The 27,198-nt window shown below is 37.2% G+C and overlaps 2 protein-coding genes across 4 annotated transcripts in view; one reads left to right on the top strand and one right to left on the bottom strand.

Annotated features, from left to right (window-relative positions):
- The window catches only part of LOC117988924 (4-hydroxyphenylpyruvate dioxygenase-like), a 326,462-nt gene that overhangs the window by 72,299 nt on the left and 226,965 nt on the right, over positions 1-27,198 (top strand). The window lies entirely within an intron of this gene.
- The window catches only part of LOC117988929 (uncharacterized), a 41,307-nt gene continuing 29,235 nt past the window's right edge, over positions 15,127-27,198 (bottom strand). Inside the window, exons 3-9 of one of the 3 annotated variants that reach the window (XM_069503659.1) lie at positions 24,754-24,837; positions 23,843-23,956; positions 22,901-23,014; positions 22,088-22,196; positions 20,277-20,364; positions 18,777-18,875; positions 15,127-17,872 (exon numbers count right to left, since the gene is read on the bottom strand). In XM_069503659.1, the coding sequence (XP_069359760.1) occupies positions 17,555-17,872; positions 18,777-18,875; positions 20,277-20,364; positions 22,088-22,196; positions 22,901-23,014; positions 23,843-23,956; positions 24,754-24,837 (926 nt within the window). In that variant the 3' untranslated portion in view covers positions 15,127-17,554. Of the gene's footprint in view, positions 17,873-18,776; positions 18,876-20,276; positions 20,365-22,072; positions 22,197-22,900; positions 23,015-23,842; positions 23,957-24,753; positions 24,838-27,198 lie in introns of all 3 variants that reach the window. The other 2 variants (XM_069503661.1, XM_069503660.1) reach the window with 2 other exon arrangements.

Below are 27,198 nucleotides of genomic sequence, written 5' to 3' on the forward strand. Positions count from 1 at the left end.
TTTATAATATTACTATGGATGGATTAGTATGGATATGGGTAGTGATAGTTGTAACATTTCAGTATTTAACTTACACCGATTATGTTTTATTCCACTTCGTTAAGTTTTGCTAGCAAAATAACACGTAGCAAAACCAGCAGTTTACCAGTTATCGCCGTTTTTTCCAGCCCTCTGCTCTGCCCAATGACGCATGCCAGCATATCAAATGATATTTGTACTCCCGATAAATAGGGATAGCCATGGGATAACAGAATACACCTTTTCTCAGTTACCTACCGACTGTATTTCACTTAGGTATTCTACTCTTTTCGTTAGGTATACCTAAACGTTTCTACTCTTGAAAATTAACTAGCGATACTTCATTATACTGTTTACTGTTTGTTGAGCTTCATTGTATTGTTTATTCAATAAAGCTATTATATTTAAATTAATTTAATTCAATAAAATAAAATAAAAAAGTGTTCTAACGGGTCACTTACAAGGACGAACCGCGATTCTGAACGTTTCATTATGTGGTATTTTTTAACGTTCGAATTTCAAAAGTAGGTACTTTCCACGCTAGCGGTTAAAATTACCACTTTCCATGCAGTTTTCGAAGGGCAAAGGAATCCTTTCCGAGCGAGTGAGATGAAAACTAATTTACTTAAATGTTTTGGAGTGCGTATGTATGTAATATTATGTAAAAATTGAGTGAAATTTATTAAAATTCGCAATATTCATGCAAATAAGGTATTATCTTATACGAGCCATACCCGGGACCAAGATACTCGTTATGGCAGAGGCAATTTTGCATCTCATGCTTCCTACGCACATTAAAAGATATTTCAGGAAACTTTCTCAGCTTGCGCCACAGCATAGGTATATTAATAAATCAGCACAGTAAAACCAATTCATTTTATATGATTCAAATTAAATTAAATTATATATTCAACCAAGAAAATGTTGCACAGTGAAAAACCTCTAAATCTAGTGCACATAAAAGGTAGATACAATAAATATTAAAACCTAATGGAATGATTTGGCGTCCGTACTCCGTACCTACTTACCGTAAATTGAGAATCATTGCCATGTCATAGTACCTTTCTTAGTAGAATCTGTTGTTTCTTTTTAGTAAAACAGACATAGTAGATTTACTGTACAAACAGACAAACTTTTCATAAGCGACTGTAAAGTGTAAAGCTTGAAGTAAGTAGGTATTAGATACATAGAAGTAGGCGTTACTTTGAGACAGTCGAAAGAAAGACGTTTAACCGATTTTGAAGTTCAGTACAGAGATAGCTTGCATCCCGAGGACAGATATAGACTACCTACTTACTTTTTGTCCCGGAAATTCAAACAGTTCCTACGGGATTTTTAAAAACCTAAATCCATGCGGGTAAAACCGCGGGCTTCATCTAGTCGCTACGCATCACTACTCATTGCTACCCTCACTACCCATCACTATCCATATTATAAATGAAAAAGTGTGTTTGTTTCTTTATTGGTTTGTTGGTTTGTTGGTTTGTTCACCAATCACGTCGCAATAGAGCAACGGATCGACGTGATTTTTGCGTAGATGTAGTTTAAGACCTGGAGAGTGATATAGGTTACTTTTTTTCCCGGAAAATCAAATAGTTCCCACGGGAATTTTAAAACCTAAATCCACGCGTACGAAGTCGCGGGCATCAGCTAGTAATATTATAAACGCGAAACGTGTCTGTCTGTTACATTTTGACGAAAATTAAAGAGTTCCCACGCAATTTTCAAAAACCTGACGCGGAAGTTAGAAAATAAGTAGAATAGTAAACCAAAAATACAAAGTGGTATGACTGATATATGTAGCATGTGTACTTTTTAGTGTAACCTGAAATTGCGAAAAGAATTCTCATTTTGCTTGAAGTGTCACCCCTTCCCTGTAGAGATGGGCTGTAATGGGTAAGACCTTTTAACCACGTCAGTTTGAAATTTCTTTACCTATATGGGACTACTTTTGGGTCTACAAATACTCTGTTAGGGCATTTTTTCAAGTTTCACTCTCGTCTTGAGGGCCTTACTAAAACCGTGACATCGGTATTGTCAAATCACAAGGTTTGCCCGGCCATACTAAATCACCAAGCCTTAAGTATAACGGGGTAGAGCCGGGGTTTTCTGATAGTAACTTAACTCAACTTTAACTACTTTGGCTACAGCTGATATGTACATTTACATACGAAATACCCCGCTTATAACGTGGCATTGACCCCACGTTACCTATCTACGCAAAGTTCGTTGACCTCTAGCGTCAGATGTTTTATTTGCAATACATTGCGAATTTTTAAAAATTACAGGATTTTAAAATATTTTTAGGGTATCTTATCTGTAATCATCAGTTCTATCAGTCTATCCACCTGTCTTCATATTTCTTGCTTACGTTCTAATAGCACCCTGTTTAGTTATTTTCAAAACCGCTTACTCAAAACTCAATCATCTGTCGCCCCGGGGATTAATGCAATTAAAACGACAAATTAATGATAATTCTCTCTGCTCTGAACATTTTCAAAGCTTGTCTGATTATCCCTATTATATATTTTACCAATTCAAATTTATTTTGGGTTAATTAATGATTGTTGTATATTTTAATTATGTGTATGTAAACGGAACAATTAATTTTTAATAAATTATGTTATTTGCAAAAACAGTCTACCTACATTTATTTACTTAATCAAATGTTAACCCGATTTTGACGAAATTTGGTACAGATATAGTTTGCATCCTGGAAACGAACATATATGCATAAAGCAACTCTTGAAATCAAAGAGTTCTCAGGGGATTTTTAAAAACCTAAAACGACGCGGACGAAGTTGCTGGCGTTATCTAGATACTAATATTATAAATGCTAAAGTGTGCCTGTCTGTTTGTCAGATACTTTTAACCGGCCTATCTGTTTAACCGATTTTGACGAAGTTTTGTATCCATCCTGCATTCCGGCTTTTAATTCTGGAAAATCAAAGAGATTTGTACAACACCACACCACGCGCATTACTTCGCGAGCATCATTTAGTAAATAATAAATGCGATTTCAGAGTGTCTAGATACTAACTTATAAGTAAGTATGTTTAATGATACACATATAACACAATAAAAATAAAATGCGGCAGAAGGCTGCGTTGCGTCTCGGCGGGAAGATTGCGTAATAAATTCGCTTTTCCCCGCCATCGAAAACATTAGGAGCGTTAAACGGGGAATGTTTCGCCCATTTCCATGGGTACAATCAACACTAATTGCGTGGCTTCACAAAAAACATTAATTTTTCCCTTTGTATTTCGGAATTCGGATCGTTAAAGATCGTTGTTTTGGTTTGTATGTCTGACTAAGTATTTCGGATTTCCTGAAAACGTCAAGCATCGGTCTTTTTGAATTAAAGATTTAAAGTCACTTTGAAGTAGATAAACGTAAAACTATATTGTTATCAGTGTCTATATGCATCAATATCCCCAGTAAACCTCTACCATCCTAATTGGGAAAGTGTGAATGTTTGTATGTTTGTTACTCAACCACGCATAAACGGCTGAACGGATTTGGATGTTTGGAATGGAGATAGATTAACACATAGGCTACTTTTTATCCCGGAAAATCAAAGAGTTCCCGCGGGACTTTGAAAAATGTAAATCCACACGGACGAAGTTGCGGGCATCAGCTAGTTATTTTATAACTTATAATCAACAGCTGATATGCGTTGTAGTTACTATGGCCTAGTAGCGAAAGCATCACGTCACTTTGTATAAAATCTGGCTTCGTTTGATCCTGCACTGTCCCCCGGCTGGCAATGCCGTGTTTTATTCGCTTGGGTAAGTATAGGTAAGTCCCTGAAATCCACAAAAAATTAAATAACTCCGTAATAAAGGCCCGGCTCCAGTCGGCACGCAAGTTATACCGCTTAGACGTAGGTAGACAGGTTTGGTAGGGCGAGAGCTGTCAGTTATTAGAGGCAGATATTCCTCTCATGATGACAGCTCAAGACAGCCAAAATTTCCTGATCCTGACGGCTCGTTCCTTTAGCAACATCATGTTCTGTCATCTTCGTAGGAATGGTTTTTGCAGAATCCGATATAGTAGAGGAGTTAGGTAGAGGTGTTTCAATAAACGTAATCATAACTTTCATACGAGTATTAATATTATACTGTCATATTATAACAAAAAGCCTATCCGGTCTTTCGCTTTTCGGTTTTGTCAACGCACGCTGAATCCCGCCGTCCTACAAGAAATATCCAGTTAGAAAGATCCAGTTAGTCAAATAATAATATTAAGTAGTTCAATGAAAATAATATTCACACGAGTGTTTCGCATATATCCAGCTATCACAAGTTGACGAATCACTGATCTCTCTCGTCACGTCATCACACCCCTCCCGCACCGCACCACTGCCATATTATGATCCTACTCATTTAAATGCGTTACGTCTGTAATATGTACGAGAATTGCTACTCCATGTACATAACATCTGTATGTACTAGGTAAGTACCCTCTCGTAATCTCAATTAGTGGCAAGGGTGCTGGGTAACCCGCAATTGCTCCCGGGAGCTAATTTAGCCACCTGGAGCCTTTCAGCACTGAAACGTTTAGGTGGTTTCTTTTTGGTGATTACGTTTGTTGTAATTCAGGAAGACTTTTGTGATAAAGTTGTTAGATAGGATAGGCATTCGTTCTGGCTATTGCTATATTGAAACATCGAATGTACACACGCTACTTTTTATCCCGAAAATGAAAGAGTTCCCACAGGATTTCAAGAAAACCTAAATCCTCGTGGACGATGTCACGGACTTGGTACTTTTTGTCCCAGAAAATTAAAGTTCCCTTGGGATTTAAAACAAAACCTAAATCGACGATCTCCTTGGCGCAGTGGCAAGCGCTGTGGTCTTATAAGTGCGAGGACAAGGGATCGATTCTCGGCAGGGGCAATTTGGGAATTCATAATTTCTAAATTGTCTCTGATCTGGGAGGCTTCGGCCGTGGCTAATTACTATTCTAAGGGCAAAATCTTTTAAAATCTTTACAAATAAAAATTGTTTGAAAAAAAAATTTTACTGTATTTATTTGAGAAATGTTATTCGTCGTAGTCAAGCGACCTGAATTCAATTAACCCTAGGATTTCTATTAAACCTACGTTTAATAACGTTTCTTATCATTTCCACTATAACAAGCCGTAACGCAAGGCGAAAATTAAGGGCCGTTACACGCAAGATTTTTTATCGCCCAATAACAGCTAGTGTTTCACGCAATCAATCTCAAAAACCTCTTTATTAAATCGGTTAAAATAGAGCCAACTACTGTAAAGAAGAAATTACTACAGTCACTATTAGAGACGTGAAATACAGCCGTGATCAGAGTCGCTTAATCGTTACTTAAGGCATTCCTTATCCATACTAATTAAGCGACTCCGAGTGCGGCCGTTAGCCTGTAAGTATTAAACAATTAAAATAATTTGTAAAATAATATATTAGGTATGATAATAAAAAAATTATAAAATTAACTAATCACTAAACAGTCACTATCCATAAATTATTATTAGACACGCGAAAGTGTGCTTGTTTTTACTTCGGCGGGGAGGGGCAATGCACGCACAACAGACGGAAACGTTTAAGTGCGGAAACCAGCCCAGAGCGAAGAAGAAGAAGAAGTGTGCTTGTTTGTTGGCTTGTCCCTCAATCACGCCGCATGGGAGTAGTGGATCGAAGTGATTTTTGCATCAGACATAATTAAAGACCTGGTCAGTCTAGTTTTTACTCGGCAAATTAAAAAGTTCCACGAAGTTTTTGAAAATCCACACGCGAACGAAGGCGAGGGCTTCAGTTGTACTGCATAAGCTGAAAACTGAATTTACAGCTGAAATGTTCGCGCTTTATCGTGCTTTTACGGATTCAAACGTGAAACACATTGAAACGCAACCAACATTTGCCTTTGGTTGTAATTCATGTTGCCATTAATTTGATCTATGCGCCACCCGAATGCCACGAGTAGTATTGCAATTTACTGCACCAGTGTTTTTTGAAACAATGCATAGGTCTTGTACCACAAGGTATCACCTATAAGTCCCGCAAATTGCTATTGCGCTGGAACCATGTCTCATTAACATCGAAATGACGTCATTTTGACGTCAGCCGGAATAAAAATATACCATCAACTCGAAACTTCAGTGTACTGCTGACGACACTAAAATGGCGACCACGCGTATTAGCAATTTGTGGGACTTATATTAAGTATTATCTAAATCTTTAACTTAAACATGACAAAAGATATTTTTTTAATTTAGGTACCTACTTAAAGCAGCACTTTTCTGAAAGAAGCCTAAAAAATATAAAGGGAGTAGAGACCTATTTTTTACAAGCAATAAATCATCTCCAAAAGACCAAAGTTATACTGACACAGATTTTTAAACTGTAATTATTAGAGAAGTCAGTCTCAATTTTCCGTGACGCTTATGAATAATTATTACACGCAAATTACACGAAACCTATTGCGAAAATTTCAGTCTTCTAACATTAAGCTGGGCATCCACTATGTTCGCGCACCAACAAACACCTGTGCTCTGTCTGCGTACATACAACTTACAATTAGTGTTTTGTCTGAAGCAACGTGGCGTAAGTAGGCCATTAGGAGTCAATGCGACGTCGTAGGTGGGGCATTGACCCCAGTTTTGAACGCCAAACATTGCGGTTTTGAAAAATATTAAATCAATAAAACTACAAAATGAGGCAAATGATTATTGTGTATTGGATTGGGTTTCGATAGTAGGTATAACAATAACGCTAAGTTTTTGTGTGTAAAACCAAAAGATTTTTTAGTTCCCTGCAGGTAGTCTACACAAACAGAATAATGGCATTCCATACATCAAAAACATGTCGTACCTACACTTTGTATGTGTATAAGTTTACATGTGTTTAAATACATATGTAATACCCTATATGTATATAATATATATCATATTTATTACTCTACTAATAATGAAGTTTTTTATTTTTTATTTTAGTTGATTTTTATATTATAGAGAACACTTTCGTTGTCGGGTCGTGACACTAGGGCTCTGCCTGAAAATCAGCGCTGCAGTAGTCAAATACTGCAGCATCATGCTGAGGCAGTAGCCTTTTCAGCTCAAACAAGACATAATTTTTCTTTTTAGTACTGTCGAGCTCGTAGTTTTAAGCTTACCTAGTTTGAATTTTTTTAATTTGTAACATTTGGTTTGTATGTTTTGCTTTTTTTTTTTTGTATTTTCTTGTTTTGTGAGCTGAATAAACTTTTATTTATTTATTTATTTATTTATTTATTTATTAAAAACACTTGTATCTTGCAAACCCGTTCACCGAAAGTACTCCGATATTGGATAAACGCTCACAAAAATATTGATTTATATTGATATCTACCATCCAGGCGCCCGTTTGAATAAGAAGAGGATGTTTGAATAAAACTTTATTTCTCAATATAATACGTTTCAGGAATACCGTACTTTATCACTTTAAATGGTAGGAATAAAAATATTCTCATGTGTGAATAGGCACTTTTATACATTACTAGCTTTTGCCCACGGGCTTGCATGTGTGTATTGTTGTGCAGGTCACAGAAATACATAACTTACTTATGCTGATATAATACGCACCGCATTCCGTCGCGCAATGCAGCGCGATATATAATGCTATAGCGCGAATAATATGGCTTTTAATTTAGCAGAAAATTACATAAAGCCATTTATTATGATTGATATCGTTTTTTATTTCTGTCCATATTACAGGATGCTCATAAAAGGTCATAATATTCAAACTGTCATAACTCCTAAACTATTTGATTAGTAGCTTTTATTTTGGTGTTTATTAAAAAATAATCTTGTTCTATCCAAAGCATGAAAAAAACCAGCAGGTTAATTGCCTAGTTTTTACAAAAATCTTAAAAAAAAACAAAAAATGAACCTAATTTTTGTCATGTTTTCTTCGGTTTTCAATTTTTTTCTATATGTTAATGACAAAATTATTCAATATTTGTAATTTGTTGGGTACATTTTCAGCTATCAAACAAAACTAGTTTTGTGTCTGTAGGACCGTTACATCATGAGAAATTGCTAAATAAATGCAAGTACCCTTGCTTAGTCGAAATGAAAATTAAAATGGCTGCCATTTCCACAAAGTTGATAAAAAAATAAATTGATTTGTCGATAAAATTGTTTGTATCGCTTACCCTTAACGGGTCCGACATCGGTAACCAGACATACTGTATATGTACTATGTAGCCACTGAAAAACAACGTAATCAAACATTTAATTAAGTCCTGGAGCGCGGAGGAGTCCCCAATGATAACCTACAACCGCAAATCACGGGCGGGGCGTCGCGCGTCGGTGCGGAACTTCTGATTAGTTCTTACAAATAGAGGTCTTTGCTCTGTAACGAAGTCTTCTAAATATATAAAAGGAAAAGGTGACTGACTGACTGACTGATCTATCAACGCACATCTCAAACTACTGAACGGATCGGGCGGAAACTTGAAAGAAAGAGAGAAAGAAAGAAAGAAATTTGTTGTTTATTTGTTGTTGGTGTCACAGATAAAAACAAAGTACAAATGTAACATTTTCATCTGTGACACCACCCCAAATGGGTGTACGTTCAGCATAATGTATTTGGTAAGCAGATAGGCTATCTGAGATAGTTGTTATGACGTAGACATTCGCTTAGAAAGGATTTTTGAATATTCAATCCCTAAGGGGGTGAAATAGGCGTTTGAAATTTTTGTAGTAAACGCCGACGAAGTCGCGAGCATAAGCTAGTCTAAATATATAAAATGCAAAGGTGACTGACTGACTGACTGTGGCTAGTGTTTTATAATAATATTTTGGTCGATTTATGTTATTTAATAAAGTAGGTTTCGCCGACCTCCCTGGCGCAGTGGTAAGCTATGTGGTCTTATTAGCGGGAGGTCCCGGGTTCGATTCCCGGCATGGGAAATTTGGCATTTTAAATTTTCAAAAATTTCTCTGGTTTGGTCAGGTCTGCTTCGACCGTGACTACCGCCCTACCGGCAAACTACCCGGCATCGGGTTAGCGCAGGGGCTGTGCGGGTGTGCGGGGTGTCCCCACCCCGATTGCCATCTTGAACTGTCGTATACTATTAAACGATAGAACAACGTCAAATCAGCGACTTTTTATCAAATGTCAAAACGCTCGCTTAGTATGGGAGCTTGTATGAAACACACAAATGTGACGTCATATACATTTGATGTAATTTGACGTACTTTTTTAGTCAAATTGATAATGTAAAATTGTAAGCAAACTTAAAAGTAGAGATAGACACTCCACTGTACAAACAATAACATAACCTACTCCATCTTTTCTCTTTGATGTCCGTTTATATAACGTCGGACATTTCTCACAGTGGTGTTACGCGCAGAGTTGCCATATTGCTAGAGTAGCAATCCATATTGCCAGAGTAGCAATGTAGTTTTTGGTCTTTTCATTTATTTTTCCCGGCCCGTCCATTGAACTGATTTTGACGGGTACAGAGACAACTTGTATCCCGGGGCCAGACATAGGCTATTTTATGTCCCGGAAAATCAAATAATCCCCACAGGATTCTTAAAAATCTAAATCAACGTGGTCGAAGTAGCGGGAAGCTACCTACAAAAAGCTATAAATCGGGTAAATGGATAAGTCGGTAAAAGGTAACAGACAAACGTACTGACGAACGGACAGACACTTTCGTATTTATAATAGGTATTAACACTACTATTACAACTGTATCTTCAGCGATGGACACTCCACTGTACAAACAATACCATAACCTACAGTACGCGGCTGAAAGTAATGTACATCGGCCTTTAGAATGACATTTTGGCTTTGTAGCACGTTGTCTCTGTTACTCATACCTATATGACGCTTTGTCGGTCTCAACGACAGGAACAGCGCTCTATAAATCTGCTATCTCCTTCTAAAGCAAATTAATAAATGAAAAGAAATTAAATGAAATGAAAGGATTGCTTCTCTATGGGCTACTAACTCAATGGTAGCACAGTAATGGAGGCTCGGGTTGATAAACACGACGTATCCTTTACGGTGCAAGATGAAACCACCAAATGGATTGCTTTTTCAATTCTGCCCTTTGTTATTCTTGCGTTCTGTTCCGAACTTATTCAATTTTACACAATATTTTTGCTCTTCCGCTTTTATTAATTTCAAAAGTCTACTTCCGGTATTTAATCAGGGTTTGCGTTGCGTGCTGTACCTACGTAATATGTGACCGAAGCACTTTTAGTGGATTTTCCGTACTCTGTGCCTGGGCGTGCCGCGTGACGTACTAGATTCAGAATTTCAGACTGATAACTATGCTACATTTTCTGATAATTTTTTTTGCTAAAAAATTGTCCCTGTCTCTTAAAATGAGCAATCTACAGATGTACTTAAATACTGCACATACATATCTATGATTTAAAGGCAACATTCCGCATGATGTATGCATATGATGAGGTTAGGTTGGACTTTAGAGATAAGCTCACAAATTGAACGTCACACGTGGCTGGAATCTAGAATCGCATCTAGAGATTTATAGCACTTTGTAGGGTAGGTACTTGCGTTTAATATTAATAATAATGTCTTGAAAAATCTATTGTTCTGTCATGTTTCGTGGTTTTACAGATTTAGAAATCTTTTTTATCCCAAAACTTGCTTAAAGTTCAAAGTAAAGTTCAAAGTAAGGTTTCTATAATTCAATCAACCTAATAACCAACCAACCTAACCAACCTAATAACCAACCTAATATAATTAATGGGTGTAACCAGAACGCTCGCAAAAACGTAGACAGCTGGATACCTACCACAAAAACAAACGCGAAAAAATTTCCTATATTTTGCAAAAGTTCACGATAATATGTTGCAAATAAAACATCTGACTGACGCTAGAAGTCAACGAACGTTGCGTAAGAAGGCCATTCGGAGTCAATGCCACGTTGTAGGTGGGGCATTGACCCCAGTTTTGAACGCTATACATTGCAGGTTTGAAAACAAGTTAGTGTAGAGCTATCTCTGTTACGTAATCCCATACAAATGATGGAGACAGAAATTTCAGTGGACGTTATATCCATTTTGAGACACCAAAAAATCTTTACTGAATGTGCAGGCGGGTTAGTGTGGGTAAAGGTACCATCAAATCCAACCTACTTAAATTACAACCTAACAAAGAACAAAAGGAAGCTCTTAGCGTTTCCATTGCCGAATAAAAAGAGCAAATAAAAAGGCTATTTTGACACTGTTTTCATTTTAGTTTTGTTAGTCTTGTACTGTGACTATATATTTTTTTGCTGTAAAATAATAACTTTTTACTATAAATTTTATAACAGAAGGTTAACTACCACTAACACTACCTACCTCAGTGCTTGAAGACCAAAGTCTTCGAACAGTGATGACATATGGATCCGAGACATGGTCGCTAACTATTTAATGGGCCTCATAACAAAGTTCAGAGTCACTCAGCGGGCGATGGAGAGAGCTATGCTTGGAGTTTCTCTACGTGATCAAATCAGAAATGAGGAGATCCGTAGGAGAACTAGAGTAACCGACATAGCTCAACGGGTTGCGAAGCTGAAGTGGCAATGGGCAGGGCACATAGTTCGTACAACCGATAGACGTTGGGGTCCCAAGGTGCTGGAATGGCGACCTCGCACCGGAAGACGCAGCGTTGAAAGACCCCCCCACTAGGTGGATGGACGACATCAGACGAGTCGCAGGGAGCCGCTGAATCCAGGCGGCGCAAGACCGTGGCTTCTGGAAGTCTCTACAAGAGACCTATGTCCAGCAGTGGACGTCCATTGGTCGATGATGATGATGATGATGATGATGATGATGATGATGATGATGATGATGATGATAATGATGATGATGATGAACACTACCTACTATAAATTCAGTATCTATATTGTATAAGTGAATAAAAACAATTTTTTTAACGTAGCTATAGAGTTTTATTAGTAAAGCTTATTTCACACTACGGGATATAAATTACCTATATTATAGTCCGGTCAAAATAGACATTCAAGGTTACAATTATTCACATAAGGCTAAAAATTGGTACGAATGTTGGGAGCATCAATATAAATCGATGGGGAATTTACAAAAATGCATTTACGTATACTATACTATACCTAATACCTATTGGTGTTCCTAACACTCGTACCAACTTTTTGCGCTATGCGAATTATTGTAACTTTGAAAGTCTATTTTGACCGGACTATAACATAATTTATATCCCGTAGTGTGAAATAAGCTTTAGAGATCTACCGACGTGGCACAGTCTTTTAAATAAGTAGGTAGCAAGTAGGTAAGTTTTTTATAATTGTTACTGTAGTGTAACCTACACTTAGTGTGTGTGTGTAGTGTGTTTAACCTACACTTCAAGGAAATCTATACTAGATGGCATTAACAGTCACTTCAGTACTGAGTGAACATACATATCACAAACGTCACTGGCAGTAAGCGAAACCGTGGCCTAGCGCTCAAGGCGTCGCGCTATACCCAGAAGACGCAGGTTCGAATCCTGCCCGTTCCGCAATTTTTGATATGTATTTAAAATTATTAAGTAGGTAAGTATAACAACCGGTTTTACACAATCTCAAAACTTATCTAAATTGCTAGATCTAAAAGTTAAGCTATCCTTTTTCGGAGAGAACATTGTGAAAAGGATAACGCTATTTTTAGACCTGTCAAACTTGTATGCCGCTCCCATGACTCATCGGGGTATAAAACTATCGGTTAGGGGCCCAGAGATAAATCCACCCCTCCAAGTCCGTGGACCGTGATCCACCCATATAGAATTTTCTTACTCTTCATGATACCACTACGTGGCTAGTACCACCCTATGCCCATCTTTGCGGTATTTTAATCTATTGTCAACGATAGGATAACAAAGATCGATCAAAATAAAACACATTTTCATCTTGCGAGATTTATTGTAAGTATCATTTGTAAATTGTTTTTAAGTACTTGAAAAAAAAACTAGCATTTGTTTACTTGTATTTTATTGTAGGTAAACAATAAACAAAAAAATCATTCAATTTCGTTTGATAAAAAAACCTGCCTAGGCCAATAATTTATTTACGAAAGTCGGTTTTGCGCGAACTGCGAAGTCACTTTACATATTTTTTCATCTGTGGTGAGAATGCTCCGTCTCTCGCAGCCCAAAGAAGCTCTGTGTGTGTACCATTTTAATCCAAGTCCCCAACTTTCGTAATTTACAGTATAATCTTAAGTAAAACTTTGGTTTTCAAATTACAGTAATTTAATTCTCTAGATTAATTTACACATCTTTTGCTATTTTGACAGTACAATAGTATCATAAAATAGAATTTACTTGGTCAAGTATTGAGTTAGAATATGGACAATCCGATATTGTTATTAATTAATTAATTATTATTAAGTAGAAATAATCTTATAATTTTTTTTAAACGTAGTAGTACCTACTCCTAAATTTACAAAAGTTTAAATACTTTTTCTTAAAGACACCAAAAAAATATTTTTAAGTTGTGAAACTTTCTTTGATATAGCCATTGAGTTGTTGAGATTTTACAGCTTAATTAAAATAAAAATAAAAATGTAGATAAACTTAATTGAAACTACTAAGTTTAGCAATCCATACTAATATTATAAATACGAAAGTGTTTCTGTCTGTCTATCTGTCTGTCTGTCTGCAAGCCTTTCGCGGCCCAACCGTTCAACCGATTTTGACGAAATTTGGTACACAGATAGTTTGCATCCCGGGGAAGGGCTACTTTCTATCCCGGGAAATCAAAGAGTTCTCACGGGATTTTTAAAAATTAAATCCACGCGGACGAAGTCGCGGGCATCCCCTAGTTTACAATAAAAAAGTATCTTTCTTCATTCGGTTGCCGTGAATTTAATACAAACAATATATTTTTAAGTTTCATTCATTTTACATTTAAAGTAACGAAGTCCTTATTTTAATAGGAACATCTAAACATTTTCATTTTTAATGGTTTAATTTATGCTGAGCATTTGATATTATAATCTCCAATGATAATATCGCTTAAATTAAACATAAATAAATAATAAAAACAAAAATACCAAACTTATTCTAGAACGTAAAAATTACAAATCGAAAATATCCTCTCAATCACCGCAACGAGGCAGGGTGCCCAGAACGCTGGCAGCGTTACCTAGTTGAATGGCCAGACTAATATGCTGACCGAAGTAACTGCCAGCCCTCCCGTCCCCCGTGGATTCCGCGAGACAGGATGAAAGGTCCTTAAAAAAGGATCTAGCATCCTCGCCCCACGAACCCATGGTCTCCACCCCAAAAGGCACAAATATGAAACTATTTTCTATATTCTCATATTTGCGCCTCTTGGCCCTTTCTGCCTTAGTAGCCGCCGCTCCGGCCGCCACGGAGGTCGCCTGTACGTGTGACAGCGCCAGTGTATCCACACACGTGGCATCCCACACAAGCGACCTACCTTGCTTCCACGGGACAAGAGTCATACCGTCTGGTCTCTTGTTAAATAAATAATTAATCATATTTTATTTAACTAACTTAACTACTTTAACTTTTATGTACAAAGATTAGTATTATTTTGGCAATTAAAATACATTAGAGCTAGTTGATAGAGTTGAATAGAGAAAGAGAAAAATCTAAGGTCTAAGCTAGGATTAGATAGGCACACAAAGTTTTTGTGTGGTGTGGATTTTAAAAAAATGTATTCAATTATTTTAGACGCACAGAGAATTCAACCTCAAGAGTTACAATATACAAGGTTTTACATAAAAACAAAATCGTAAAATGTTGACGAGGGACAGGGGTGAATTTGTTGTGGTTGGTGGACTCAAAAGTCACGTAATCAAGACAGTATTAATAATATGTATTTTATATTCTTATTATATGGTTTAGTTTATGTACCTATTGGTATTTAGGTTTATTTTACACCACCTCCCATTGTCCATTTGTTCGTTTTTTCCCTAGCGTTAAGGTTGTCTGGAAAAGATCGCTATTTAGCGATAAGACCGCCTTTTTGTACCTACTTATTAAGATTTCTTTTTGTAACCTGTCATTTGTGTTTCTGTGGTGCAATAAAGTATATACATACATACATACAATGTGCGGAATGAGGGTACCGAACGGGCGTGGGCCGACTTTTATGCTAAGCAACTGCCTAGGTTTGGCGATCGGGATTGTCCGGCTATAAGGCGTCTATAGGTGGTCTGTGTATGACACCACACAACTCTTTGTGTGACTTATCTACGAATAGGTAGGTATTGTAGCTAATATATGTAATAGTTAGGACGAATTTGACAGGGCTAAATTATATTAGGTCATAGATTAGGTTGGGTTATCTAAGGTTTAGGTATTACATAGAAAGAAAAGTCAAGAAGAAAACCGTATGCAATTAGACCTTGCATTACGTACTTATACAAAAGATTAGTTGCAGTAGTTTGCTCTATCCCCGAAAGAAGTTAGTATATAGCGCTTTCTCTGTTAAGTGATCCAACATAAATGATAGAGACAGAAATCTAAGAAGGCGTTAACCATTTTGAGGCTCCAACCAATAGCAAACATGTTTTCACATAACATTCGAAATTCAATTCGAAAATGTTTTTCAAATTAGAAAACATAGTTTCGTTTGTGATTAGTTGGTGTTTCAAAATGGTTAGCGCCCACTGAGATTTTTGTCTCTATCATTTGTATGGGAATACGTAACAGAGAGAGCGCTATATTAACTTCTTTCCGCGGATAGAATATAGAATGCGCAAGATTTTTAGATTGTAATTTTTATATTACAAAAAGAAGGAGTGACCTACCAAAATTTGAAATGAGCAATCATTTTAATAACGATAATTAGAATATTCTAGTAGATTTTTAAAGTAGCACCACACGTCTAGTTTTAGTTAAAGGCAATTATTGATAGTAAAACCTAAATCTAGGTTATATATTTTATGAGATATGAAGAGAAAGATATATAGGACGCTAGAGATTTTTCTACTGGTTACATCGAAAAGGTCTAGGTTTTGAAGTTCTTATATTATCAATCTTATCTTATTTAATAAAATTAATAGTATTACTTTAGTTTTTTAAAAATCTAAATCCACGCGGACGAAGTCGCGGGTATCGTCTAGTTTGACATAAAAAAATATTTTTCCGTTGAACATAATTTATTACATCGGCCGTTATCGAAGCTTGCAGTAACAATAGCAAGAAAAGTCGGTCACATTTTTAACGAGTTGCCTGAGGGGCATGAAATTGAAGTTATAGTAACGATATCGCATAAAATAAACTAGATCATGAGACATCGATAAAAACTCATGATACTTAATGACTTTTATTTGAGATGCGCACTATTTATTTATTTATGTTACAAGTCACAACTATAGTACGCGACAGGTCCCGATAGCAATCGGGGGGGGGGGGGGGGGGGACGACACGCCCCGCACACCCGTACAGCCCCCACACTAACACGGTTCGGGCTGGTATCGTGCGGGTGTGCGGGGCATCCCGCATTTATAATATTATGTATGGATTAAATTTTAATGAATATTATTTAGATATTACTAATTAACTATCATGAAATCGGGCCCCAGCTTGCCCACCTATATTGATTTAACTTGTATTCTATGGAGTTATCAAATAGAGAGAATTTTTACCTCCAATGATAGGTACGTTTTGTTAGAAACTTTAGAGGAGCTTATTCGTAGTGCGCCCCAAACAAATGCAATTTGGCTCTCATTTGAATATCAACCAACCAGATTTTCTTTAAAATATTTTACCTTCAAAGTTACACGGGATTCATTTACATACAAATCATGTAACTCTAAAACTAGGTATTTTTATGAAAATCTGGCAAATTACATACACAGATATTTAGTTTCTAGAACGTGTCTACAAACATTCATTGAGTTTATTATTGCTCAATCTATATCTAAATATATAAAATGAAAACGTGATTGACTGACTGACTGATCTATCAACGCACAGCTCAAACTACTGGACGGATCGGGCTGAAATTTGGCATGCAGATAGGTATTATGACGTAGGCATCCGCTAAGAAAGGATTTTTGAAAATTCAACCCCTAAGGGGGTGAAATAGTGGTTTGAAATTTTTGTAGTCCACGCGGACGAAGTCGCGAGCTTAAGCTAGTATGTTTATAAAAGGAAAAGGTGACTGACTGACTGACTGATCTATCAACGCACAGCTCAAACGACTGGACGGATCGGGCTGAAATTTGGCATGCAGATAGCTATTATGACGTAGACATGCACTAAGAAAAAAATTTTGAAAATTAAACTCCTAAGGGAGTAAAATAGGGGTTCGAAATTTGTAGAGTCCACGCGGACGAAGTCGCGGGAATAAGCTAATATTCGAACACGAGCCAAACTATATTTGTGTGAAGCAAGTGACGCAAAGACCGGCGTTAAATTCAAGTACGAACTTATATACTAACGACGCAAAATATTCAAAAGTCCCTCAAAGTTCAAACACCAAAACAGAAAATCATAATAATTGGTCCATCGAAGTAAACCTATCACTGGTACTTCAAGAAAAATAACTTCTAAGAACACTCGTTCTACACGTTAGTTATAGTCAATCGTCTGGGACTCCTGGGTTTGTTCACATTGGCCACAGATCCCCTGGCATGGACTTGCACATGCTGCATGTCAACTGTTGAATGGAGACTCGCAGCTCTAGAAGTCCTCGGGGAAGCGGAAACTCTTAGATCTACAGCACTGTGGAGGCTGGCGGCTCTTGAAGACCTGGGGGTGTGGGTGTGGGCGTGGTGTGATGGGGTGACGAGGGCTGGAAGGTCGGCTACGGAGCGCGAGCGGCGAGGGGGGCTCTCTGGTATGAGGGCCATGCCACCCATACTGCCGACGAAGACGGAATTCTGGTAGACAAAAAAATAAAGTTGTAGAGATTTTTAGCATTCTGTCTGTTCTGATAACCATATAATACATACTTATCAGTGTTGATGTTTAATTTATTCTAAAAAAAAGGTCTATCCTAAAACGGAAATACATAAATCAATAACGTAAAAAAGAATAGCGAAAGATAAAAAAACATAAAGATACTTACTTAGTTTTATTTAAGTACTAACATGACTAGCAGCCGCACTCAGAGTCGCTTAATCGTTACTTAAGGCATTCCTTATCTACACTAATTAATGCCTAAGTAACGAATAAGCGACACTGAGTGCGGCAGTAAGTTCAATTTTTTTTAAAGAATATTAGGGTATTTTAATAATATCTCCAAGTATCCATTATCATTTATTATTTTACAATTTCAATGCCAAAAATATAATATTAATATTATTATTAACTAGCTTATGCTCGCGACTTCGTCCGCGTGGACTACAAAATTTCAAATCCCTATTTCACCCCCTTAGGAGTTGAATTTTCAAAAATCCTTTCTTAGCGGATGCCTACGTCATAATAGCTATCTGCATGCCAAATTTCAGCCCGATCCGTCCAGTAGTTTGAGCTGTGCGTTGATAGATCAGTCAGTCAGTCAGTCAGTCAGTCAGTCAGTCAGTCAGTCAGTCAGTCACCTTTTCCTTTTATATATATAGATACCTGCACACATAAAAAATGTACCTACACTCATTCAATACATTTAAAACTGAATTAGCTGCTCACATTATGAGTAATGCGAATCACTTCGACAAATGCATTGAATGAGTACCTAAATGGCGAATATTTGTAAACTTTATTCTTAGAATTAAGTTCTCATGTAAGTGACTTTGTCTTTATGAGAATAAACGTCTTTAAACCTAGTATGGAAGTATGGATTACCTGCCGCGGACGATGCGCGAGATACCCACATGGCTGATAAGCGGAGAACGATACCCCGCAGTCGTATGATACACAACCTCGCGAGAGGGACGCTCGATGCTGGATAACAGAACAAAAATTTGAACATCTTAAGATTAGGCGATGAAACGGAGTACTGGGAGACTTTGGCTGAGATCTATAGTGCACACTTTGACCACACGAGTAGATATGTCCTACTCCGTGCTTTGACTTTGCTCAGACTTAAGATTGAGTTAAAACGAGACAGATTTATGTGAGAGATATATACCTCTGTCTTAAGTCTAAGCCAAGTCAGAGTGCGCTCTATTGATCCTACCCTGAGACTGGATTAACTAATTTAGATTGAATCATCATGATCAAACCACTGCCGGCCCACTACTGAGCACGGCGCCCCTCTCAGAATGAGAAGGGTTTAGGCCATAGTCCACCACGCTAGCCCAATGCGGATTGGCAGACTTCATACAATTTTGAGAACATTATAGAGAACTCTGAGGGCGGTTACGCACTCACCCGATCAGAGTCCGTGAAAATAGTACGTTCCGAAGTACCGCGATACCGCGATATAGGAATGCAATTCCTCACAGCATCAGGGCTGACGAGTTGGGTCCTCGAGTGCAAAGAGTCTTTACTTGGTAGTTACCTCCAATATCAATCTATAACCGACAGTTTCTAAATCCCATCAATTTTTGTGAGGAGTTGGAAACCAATTTTTTAATGGTACAATTTCCCAAAGTTTTTCTATCGATTAAAAAAATTTACTCAAATAAAAACATTTAAAAACGTGTGATTCAGTTATGGTACAGTTCAAATAACCATAATGAGCTAGTTATTTCGAAATTACAGACGGACACCTCAATTTTATTTATTAGTATTGATAAGTAGCTGTTTTAATAAAGTCGGACGGATACGTAATAAAATTAAGTAAATTAATTAAGCCATTTGTGTAAAATGCCGCAAGTTTTAGAATAAAATTTGTCTGAAATTGAGGTCGCAAATGTTAATTTGATAGAAGATGGACTTAAAATATTTTTGGACAACGCTATTACTGTTAATTTAAGGTTTTATTAAGGTATAAAAAGAAGGAAAAAAAGAAATTTTATCCGCAATTATTAGTGAAACATGTCGTTATCTTAAATAACTCATTATAATTCGTTAGACCGGGGTCGTTTGTAAATTGTTTAAGATGTCTTCCAAATGTTTTTAACGATACGAAATTATCTTTGATTATAATAATTAATTATAATATATATTTATTACTAGATTTACTAGACTACTCAGTACTTCGTTTGGGTGGATTTAGGTTTTTATAAATCCTGTGGGACCTTTTTATTTTTCGAGATCAAATGATTATAGCTATTGAGCACAAATCGGCTCAGGTATCCTTACACACGCATACTTATAAAAATTCTGATACTTTGTGTTGTCTGCCCAAAAAAAGAATTGAAATGATATGAAAATTTATTTATAAACAGGTGAACTTACATGAGGAGGCACTGAAACTGAAGCCTCCGCGAGGGCACAACTTTGACGGTGCTGCTGTTGAAACTTTGGCTGATATGGTTCGAGCATCCTATAGGAAAACAAAATACTTAGTTTATACACATTAATCACACCAATGCAAGAATAATTAATATCAAGATTCAAGACTCTTTATCCTAATACTAGCTGACCCGCCCCGGCTTCGCTCGGGTGGAATTTAGAAAATAGAGGTGGGGGTTGAATTTCCAAAAATCCTGGAACACGTGTTTCTTCATTTGTGACCGAAAATCCAAATACCAATTTTCATGCAAATAACTTGAAAAAGACGTACTTTCGTACAAACTTTCATCCCCTATTTAACCCACTTAGGGGTAGAATTTCGAAAAATCCTTTCTTAGTGGATACCGGCTCTTTACAAAGAACACACCTTCAAAATTTCATGTCTCTAAGACCAGCGGTTTAGGCTGTGCGTTGTATATGTCAGTCAGTTAGTCAGGACTTTGAATTTTATATATACAGATAAGTAGGTAATATTATAAATGTGAAAGTGTGGATGTTTGGATGTTTTTTTTTAGAAAGAATATTAGCCACGTTAAAAAATAACTATTATTCCCCTTTCCTCCCCAACTAAGCGTCATGCTAGTGCTAGGAGTAGGTACGACAATAGTGCAACGGGCGGGACCGTCGACCTTTCGGTTTTCAGTCCATTCCTTTACCGGTTGAGCTATTGAGGCTCTTGGATTGTTTGGATGTTTGTTACTTAATCACGCAAAAACGGCTGAACGGATTTGGATGAACTTTGGAATGGAGATAGATTGTACCCTGGGTTAACACATAGGCAACTTTTTATCCCCGAAAGTTAGAGAGTTCCCGAGGGATTTTTAAAAATATAAATCCACGCGGACAAAGCGGAAAAGTCTGTCCATCTGTCTGTCTGTCTGTCAAGAAACCTACAGGGTACTTTCCGTTGACCTAGAATCATGGGTAAGTAGGTAGGTCTTATAGCAGACATTAGGGGAAAAATCTGAAAACCGTGAATTTGAGGTTACATCACACAAAGAAATTAAATTGTGGTCATGAACTAATAATTAGTATTTTCAACTTTCAAAGTAAGATTACTATACCAAGTGGCGTATTATAGGAAAGGGCTTTACCTGTACATTTCAAAACAGATTTTTACTTATTATTATGCATAATAGTTTTTTATTTATTGTGCAAAACGTCGAAAAATACGACTGTAGTACGGAACTCTTGGTGCGCGAGTCTGACTCGCACTTGGCCGGTTTTTTATCTTCTTAGATAGAAAATATACTATACCTACCTGCTGTCGTGTGATGGAAGCAACGAGCATCATATTGTGATAGTTGTAATTGGCTGAATTATGGCATTCTTGCTAGCCAATTATGAGAGAAAAAATATATTATACTTACGGGGATGAAAATTGGAATGATGCATAATATGTCAAAAAGAAAATATTTTTTAGTAATTATTAAATAGAGGATCTTCCAAAATTTGTAAAATCCACGTCCACCACTAGTTTCAAATTTGCTTACTATTTTAAACTATTTGTAGGTAGGTATATCTAATATGTACGACGAAAAGAAAACAAAGCTATGACGTCACATCTATCTATTCCATACAAGCATGAAAGCTTGCGAGCTTTGTGACGTTTGATAAAAAGTTGCTGATTTGCCTAGTAGGTTACAGTACAGCTACCCTAGAGTTTTGTAAAACGACTTGCAGGTATGTCTTAAAAAGAAAGCAATTGATAAAAAATGAGAAAGCAGAAATCTACGTACAGCTTATAGACGCACCTGATCTTGCCCCAGCGGTTGAAGAACAGCGCTATAGCGGCAACCCACAGCAGCAACACGAATGCGACTATCAGTGCCTCTTCAGCGCGCACCACGACACCACTGCCATCTGTTGGTCAAAAACACTAATTAATTATTTTTTATAACTAGTCAGCGCTTTACCTGTTTGTAAAACACAAACGCGATTACTTAGAAAGGGGTAGGTATGGCTGTTTGTTAAATCCATACCCCCCGATAAACGTAACAACAACTTTGAAAAGATGATCCAAAATAACAGTAGAATAATAAATTCATAGGAAGTCTATATACCTAACTGAATTTCACATAATAAGTACATATACAAATATATATTTTACATGAATTGTATTATTTTGTCTGCTTATAAATTAGCAATAGAGAGTGCATTCAAGTGCAAAAAGACAAATTTACAAAAAAAAAAACAACAACAAAGTAAAACAAAGTAATTACTATATGATATATGTATATCGTAACTATAGTACTATAAACAAATCCTAAAAACTAACATTAGTGAAATATTCAAAAAAAATACAAAGATTTTACACAACAGATCATAAAAGATAACACGGATAATATAAATGAATATATTCATTAGATATACCTAAAGAGATCGCCTTTGTCGATCTAAAATATATGTACAAGAAAAAAAAATTAAAGTACCTAACCCAGATATTAATGTGAATACTTTTGATCAGCAATTAGTACAGCAAAACATTTCAGCACAAGCCCAGATTCTTTCAATGTCCTGTTGATGCCATTGTCTGCAATAAACAAAGCCTATAGGTACATACTAACCAAAGTCGGTTAATGATAAATTGGCGATCTTTATATCAGGATATGCAGATTCCTGTGTTGGGTGTAGTCGGGATATTACTTCTGCTGGAGGGCAATCCGTGACTTTCAAACGTTCTGGAAGAAATAGTAAAGATCGTTTCACAGTTGCAAACATCGAACGTCGCAACGGTGCGCCGTCCATAGGCGTCGCATGGAACCACTGGATTCAGGCAACGCATGAATGTGGAACAAATAAGATAAGGAATGAATATATATATAAGGGGAAGTTTGAAAGTAGCGCCAGTGGTAGAAAAGATGAGGGGTATTAAGCTGGCATGGTATGGGCATATAATGCGGAGGGAAGAAAGTCATGTCACTAGAAGACTGTTAAGTATGCATGTGAAGAGAAAAAAGAGGAGAGGACGACGAAAGAAAAGGTGGATAGATTGCGTGAAAGAGGATATGCGTGTAAAAGGGGTGGATAATGCGTTGACGGATGACAGAAGTGAGTGGAAGAAAATACATGTTGTGCCGACCCCACGTAGCGTGGGATAAGGTACGGAAGAAGAAGTTATGTTATACAATGAACCAAAAACTTAATTGGCTATAATCCGCTAAAAAAGATCGAATCTGTATAGTGCAACAAGCAGCATGCGAAATGCACCGCCCGCCCTCCCACTGCTAAACATGCAGGAAGAAGCAGCCACCAGGCAAGCAATACGCACCACCACCACGCAGCACCACACAAATCCCAAACACACTCGACGCACGTTTCACCCCGACACCGGAGCATCCTCAGAAGATGTAGAGTGTAGACCTTACAAAGCACAATTGCAAAAAAAATACAGATTCGATCTGTTTCAGCGGATTATAGCAAATTAAGCTTATGGTTCATTGTATATCATGGACTTCCGCAAAGTAACGCCTGCTTCTATACAACATTTAGAAGTTATGTTGTCTCACCAATATAAGAGGTAGAGTAGTTGGTGCGTGCATTATGTCCAGGATAAGTGGATGTGGAGGGATGCAACCGTAGCACCACTTCTGCGGGCGGCCCTCCTGTTACTCCACTCCATTCTGCAAGAAAGAGTTTCTTAAGATAATATTCTTATCCCTTTAACTTCATCTTCATCATGATCGACCCATCGCCGGCTCACTACAGAGCACGGGTCTCCTCTCAGAGTGAGAAGGGTTTTGGCCATCATAGTCTACCACGCTGGCCATGTGCGGATTGGTAGACTTCACACACCTTTGAGAACATTTTAGAGAGCTCTCAGGCATGCAGGTTTAATCAAGATGTTTTCCTTCACCAGTAAAGCAAGTGATATTTAATTAATTAAAACGCACATAACTCCGAAAAGTTAGAGGTGCGTGCCCGGGATCGAACCCCCGACTTCCGATTAGAAGGCGGACGTCCTAACCACTAGGCTATCACAGCTTAACCTTTAACTTATAGGAATCTTATTAGGATTAAATCTAGCGCAAAATCGCACACGGATTTGAAACACACACTATGTCTAAGCGAAAGTTATATAAAGCTGAAAAATAGTCTTTCGCTAGGTTTGTACAGGAACTAAAAGATTTAATTTAACAAATGACAACTTTTTATTTTACTCTTATTTTGTTTTTTGTCATTCTTTAACAATCATTTAGATCACAGACATAGATCTGGATATTCATCAAAACTAATTAACTAGTACGATCTTATTTGACTAATAACAACGTTGTTAAAAGTAACTTATCAACAGATTACAGATAGATTAGTCATTCATGTCGGCCTTAAGTCAATAAGCTTACAGCTATAAGTGGATAGCTTAATAGCTTAAGAAAGGACTCGGAGTAAAAATTTCATCAGTTATTTCATAATTCTTTACCAATCTCACCCGCGGAGACACGAGACGGGGGGGAAGCAGATTTTCTTGGTCCAGCCTCTATTGTGCTCGTCTCCGTAGCATTCTCTGTAAAGGAAATTAAAAGTTTGCAATTGCTTCGCGCAAAGAGAAATAAGAACGCTAGCTTATTAGCACTCTTCGCAAGTTTTAAATACACAGATAATATGAACTTTCTTATTAATTTACTAGCTTATGCTTGCGACTTCGTCCGCGTGGACTACACAAATTTCAAACCCCTATTTCACTCCCTTAAGGGTTGAATTTTCAAAAATCCTTTCTTAACGGATGCCTATGTCATAATAGCTATCTGGGTGTGGGAATATTATTTCTCGATTTCTAGATCCGTTTGTAAAATGTGATGTTTTAAAGTGCTAATTTTTATTAGAGTCAAGTGTGTCCCCCCCCCCCCCCCCCCCCCCCTCTATCACCCAAATGGTAGTATATAGGAACATGAAACAATTCACAGCAGTAGTATATATAATCAATTTTAAAGGAAAACTGTCATGGTTAAAGTAGGGTTCACAGGTTAAGGAGTTAATTTATTTAATATTAGTCGAGGTTAATTGTGACTGCGGAACCCTACACTGCGCGTGACCCGCCACGCACTTGGCCGGTTTTAACTTTAAGTCTAGGTTCATAATCGACAAAGACGTGCTTCTAATACAATTTCAACTTTCGGGATAGCTCGAAATAATGATTTCATCTAAATGGATTTCGTACAAAATGAAGCTACAAATCCGATCGCAAAACTAATTTGCCGTGAGTCGTGTGAAGTGTAAATGGAATTCAACCCTTTTACTTTTGAAATCTAAATTCTGTAACTAATCTGCATATTATTTAAATAATTACTGTCACTGAATTTGGTTTTAGATTGTCTGTGACGAACCAGAGCTAGGTAATATTTCAATCTAAATTTTAACACGCGATATCGGAGTTATTAATTACTTAATTAGCAATTACCATATTCGAATGTTAACATAATAATTCTCAGACTATATGCACTGTTTGTCACCCACCTTGGAACATAATAGTAGGAGAGACAAAGATGCTAAATAGGGATTTACTCGAGCGTCGTGGGGACCTATTGGATTGTGAAGATTAGGTGCTAAGGTTGTGTAACCCCTTTCTCTGGGGGTCACTTCCCACCAGGTCTAATTGCAGCCAAGCGGGAGTCTATAAATTAAAAAGAAAAAAGAAAAGAGAAAGTAGAACCAAAAATATATATCGAGCGTATCAGATATTGAGAAGCATTTAGCTCCTATTAAAAAAAACTGACAATTTGGACGCAACCAAAAGTCATGGCTGATTTTTGAAACTTTGTGACTCTTCCATTTCCTTATGTCACGCTCAAATTGTCAGATCAATGAAATGCACACTTCTCTGCATCTATTTAACTTGCCTTGTCTTAATCTGACGCGCTCGAGTAAATCCCAAAATCCCCTCTTGGGTTCCCCTACCATAACAAACTTGTTATCGTAATTTGTAACTAATACAATTTCTTGTAACAAAAAATGTAAGACGATTCAAAGACCCTGAAATATCTACCTAAGTATCAGGAGGTTAATAGCTGTGACTGTGATAGGCTGATAGCCTAGTGGTTAAGACGTCTGCCTCCTAATCGGAGATCGGTGGTTCGATCCCAAAAACGCGCCTCTAACTTTTCGGAGTTATGTGAAAGAAATAAGAAAGCAAAAACGTTTATTTTGTAAATTGTTGTGGTGTGGACATAGACGAGCACCTTTAAGTGCATTATTTTACACTAGCTTATGCCCGCGATTTCGTTCGCGTGGAGTACACCAATTTTGATCCCTATTTTACCCCCTTAGGGGTTGAATTTTCAAAAATCCTTTCTTAGCGGATGTCGAAGTCATAATAGCTATCTACATGCCAAGTTTCAGCCCGATCCGTCCAGAAGTTTGAGCTGTGCGTTAATAGATCAGTCAGTCAGTCAGTCAGCCAGTCAGTCACCTTTTCGTTTTAGATATTTAGAAGATTAAAATAGGTAGGTTGTTAGTAATTTATTTAGGCTATGTTAGCCTCTGAATGTATTTACAGCAACATAATTTTTGTACACATACATTAAAACAACAAAAAAAAACTATATATACCTAGTATATACTACATACAGAAAAACTTATCCCTAAAAAATTTATATTTACAAAAAATATACGCCGTCCAAATGGTCATTTATGGGCATTGTGCCCAAAACACTGGCGCTATTACCTCGCTGAACGGCAAGGCTCAACCGTTGAGCGAAATAAGCACCAGCTCTTGGGTCACCAGACGCGTGGATCAGCTTTTGGGACACGACGTTTATAAAAGCTTTCGTGTCCGATGACCATGGGCCCAGAGTCTCAAACGCAAGCGCCGCAAATACATAGTCCTTACTAATGAAGGTTATTAGTAAATTTTTGGTAAAGGAAAAAC

Source organism: Maniola hyperantus, chromosome 15, assembly GCF_902806685.2.
Source record: "Maniola hyperantus chromosome 15, iAphHyp1.2, whole genome shotgun sequence".
NCBI lineage: Eukaryota > Metazoa > Arthropoda > Insecta > Lepidoptera > Nymphalidae > Maniola > Maniola hyperantus.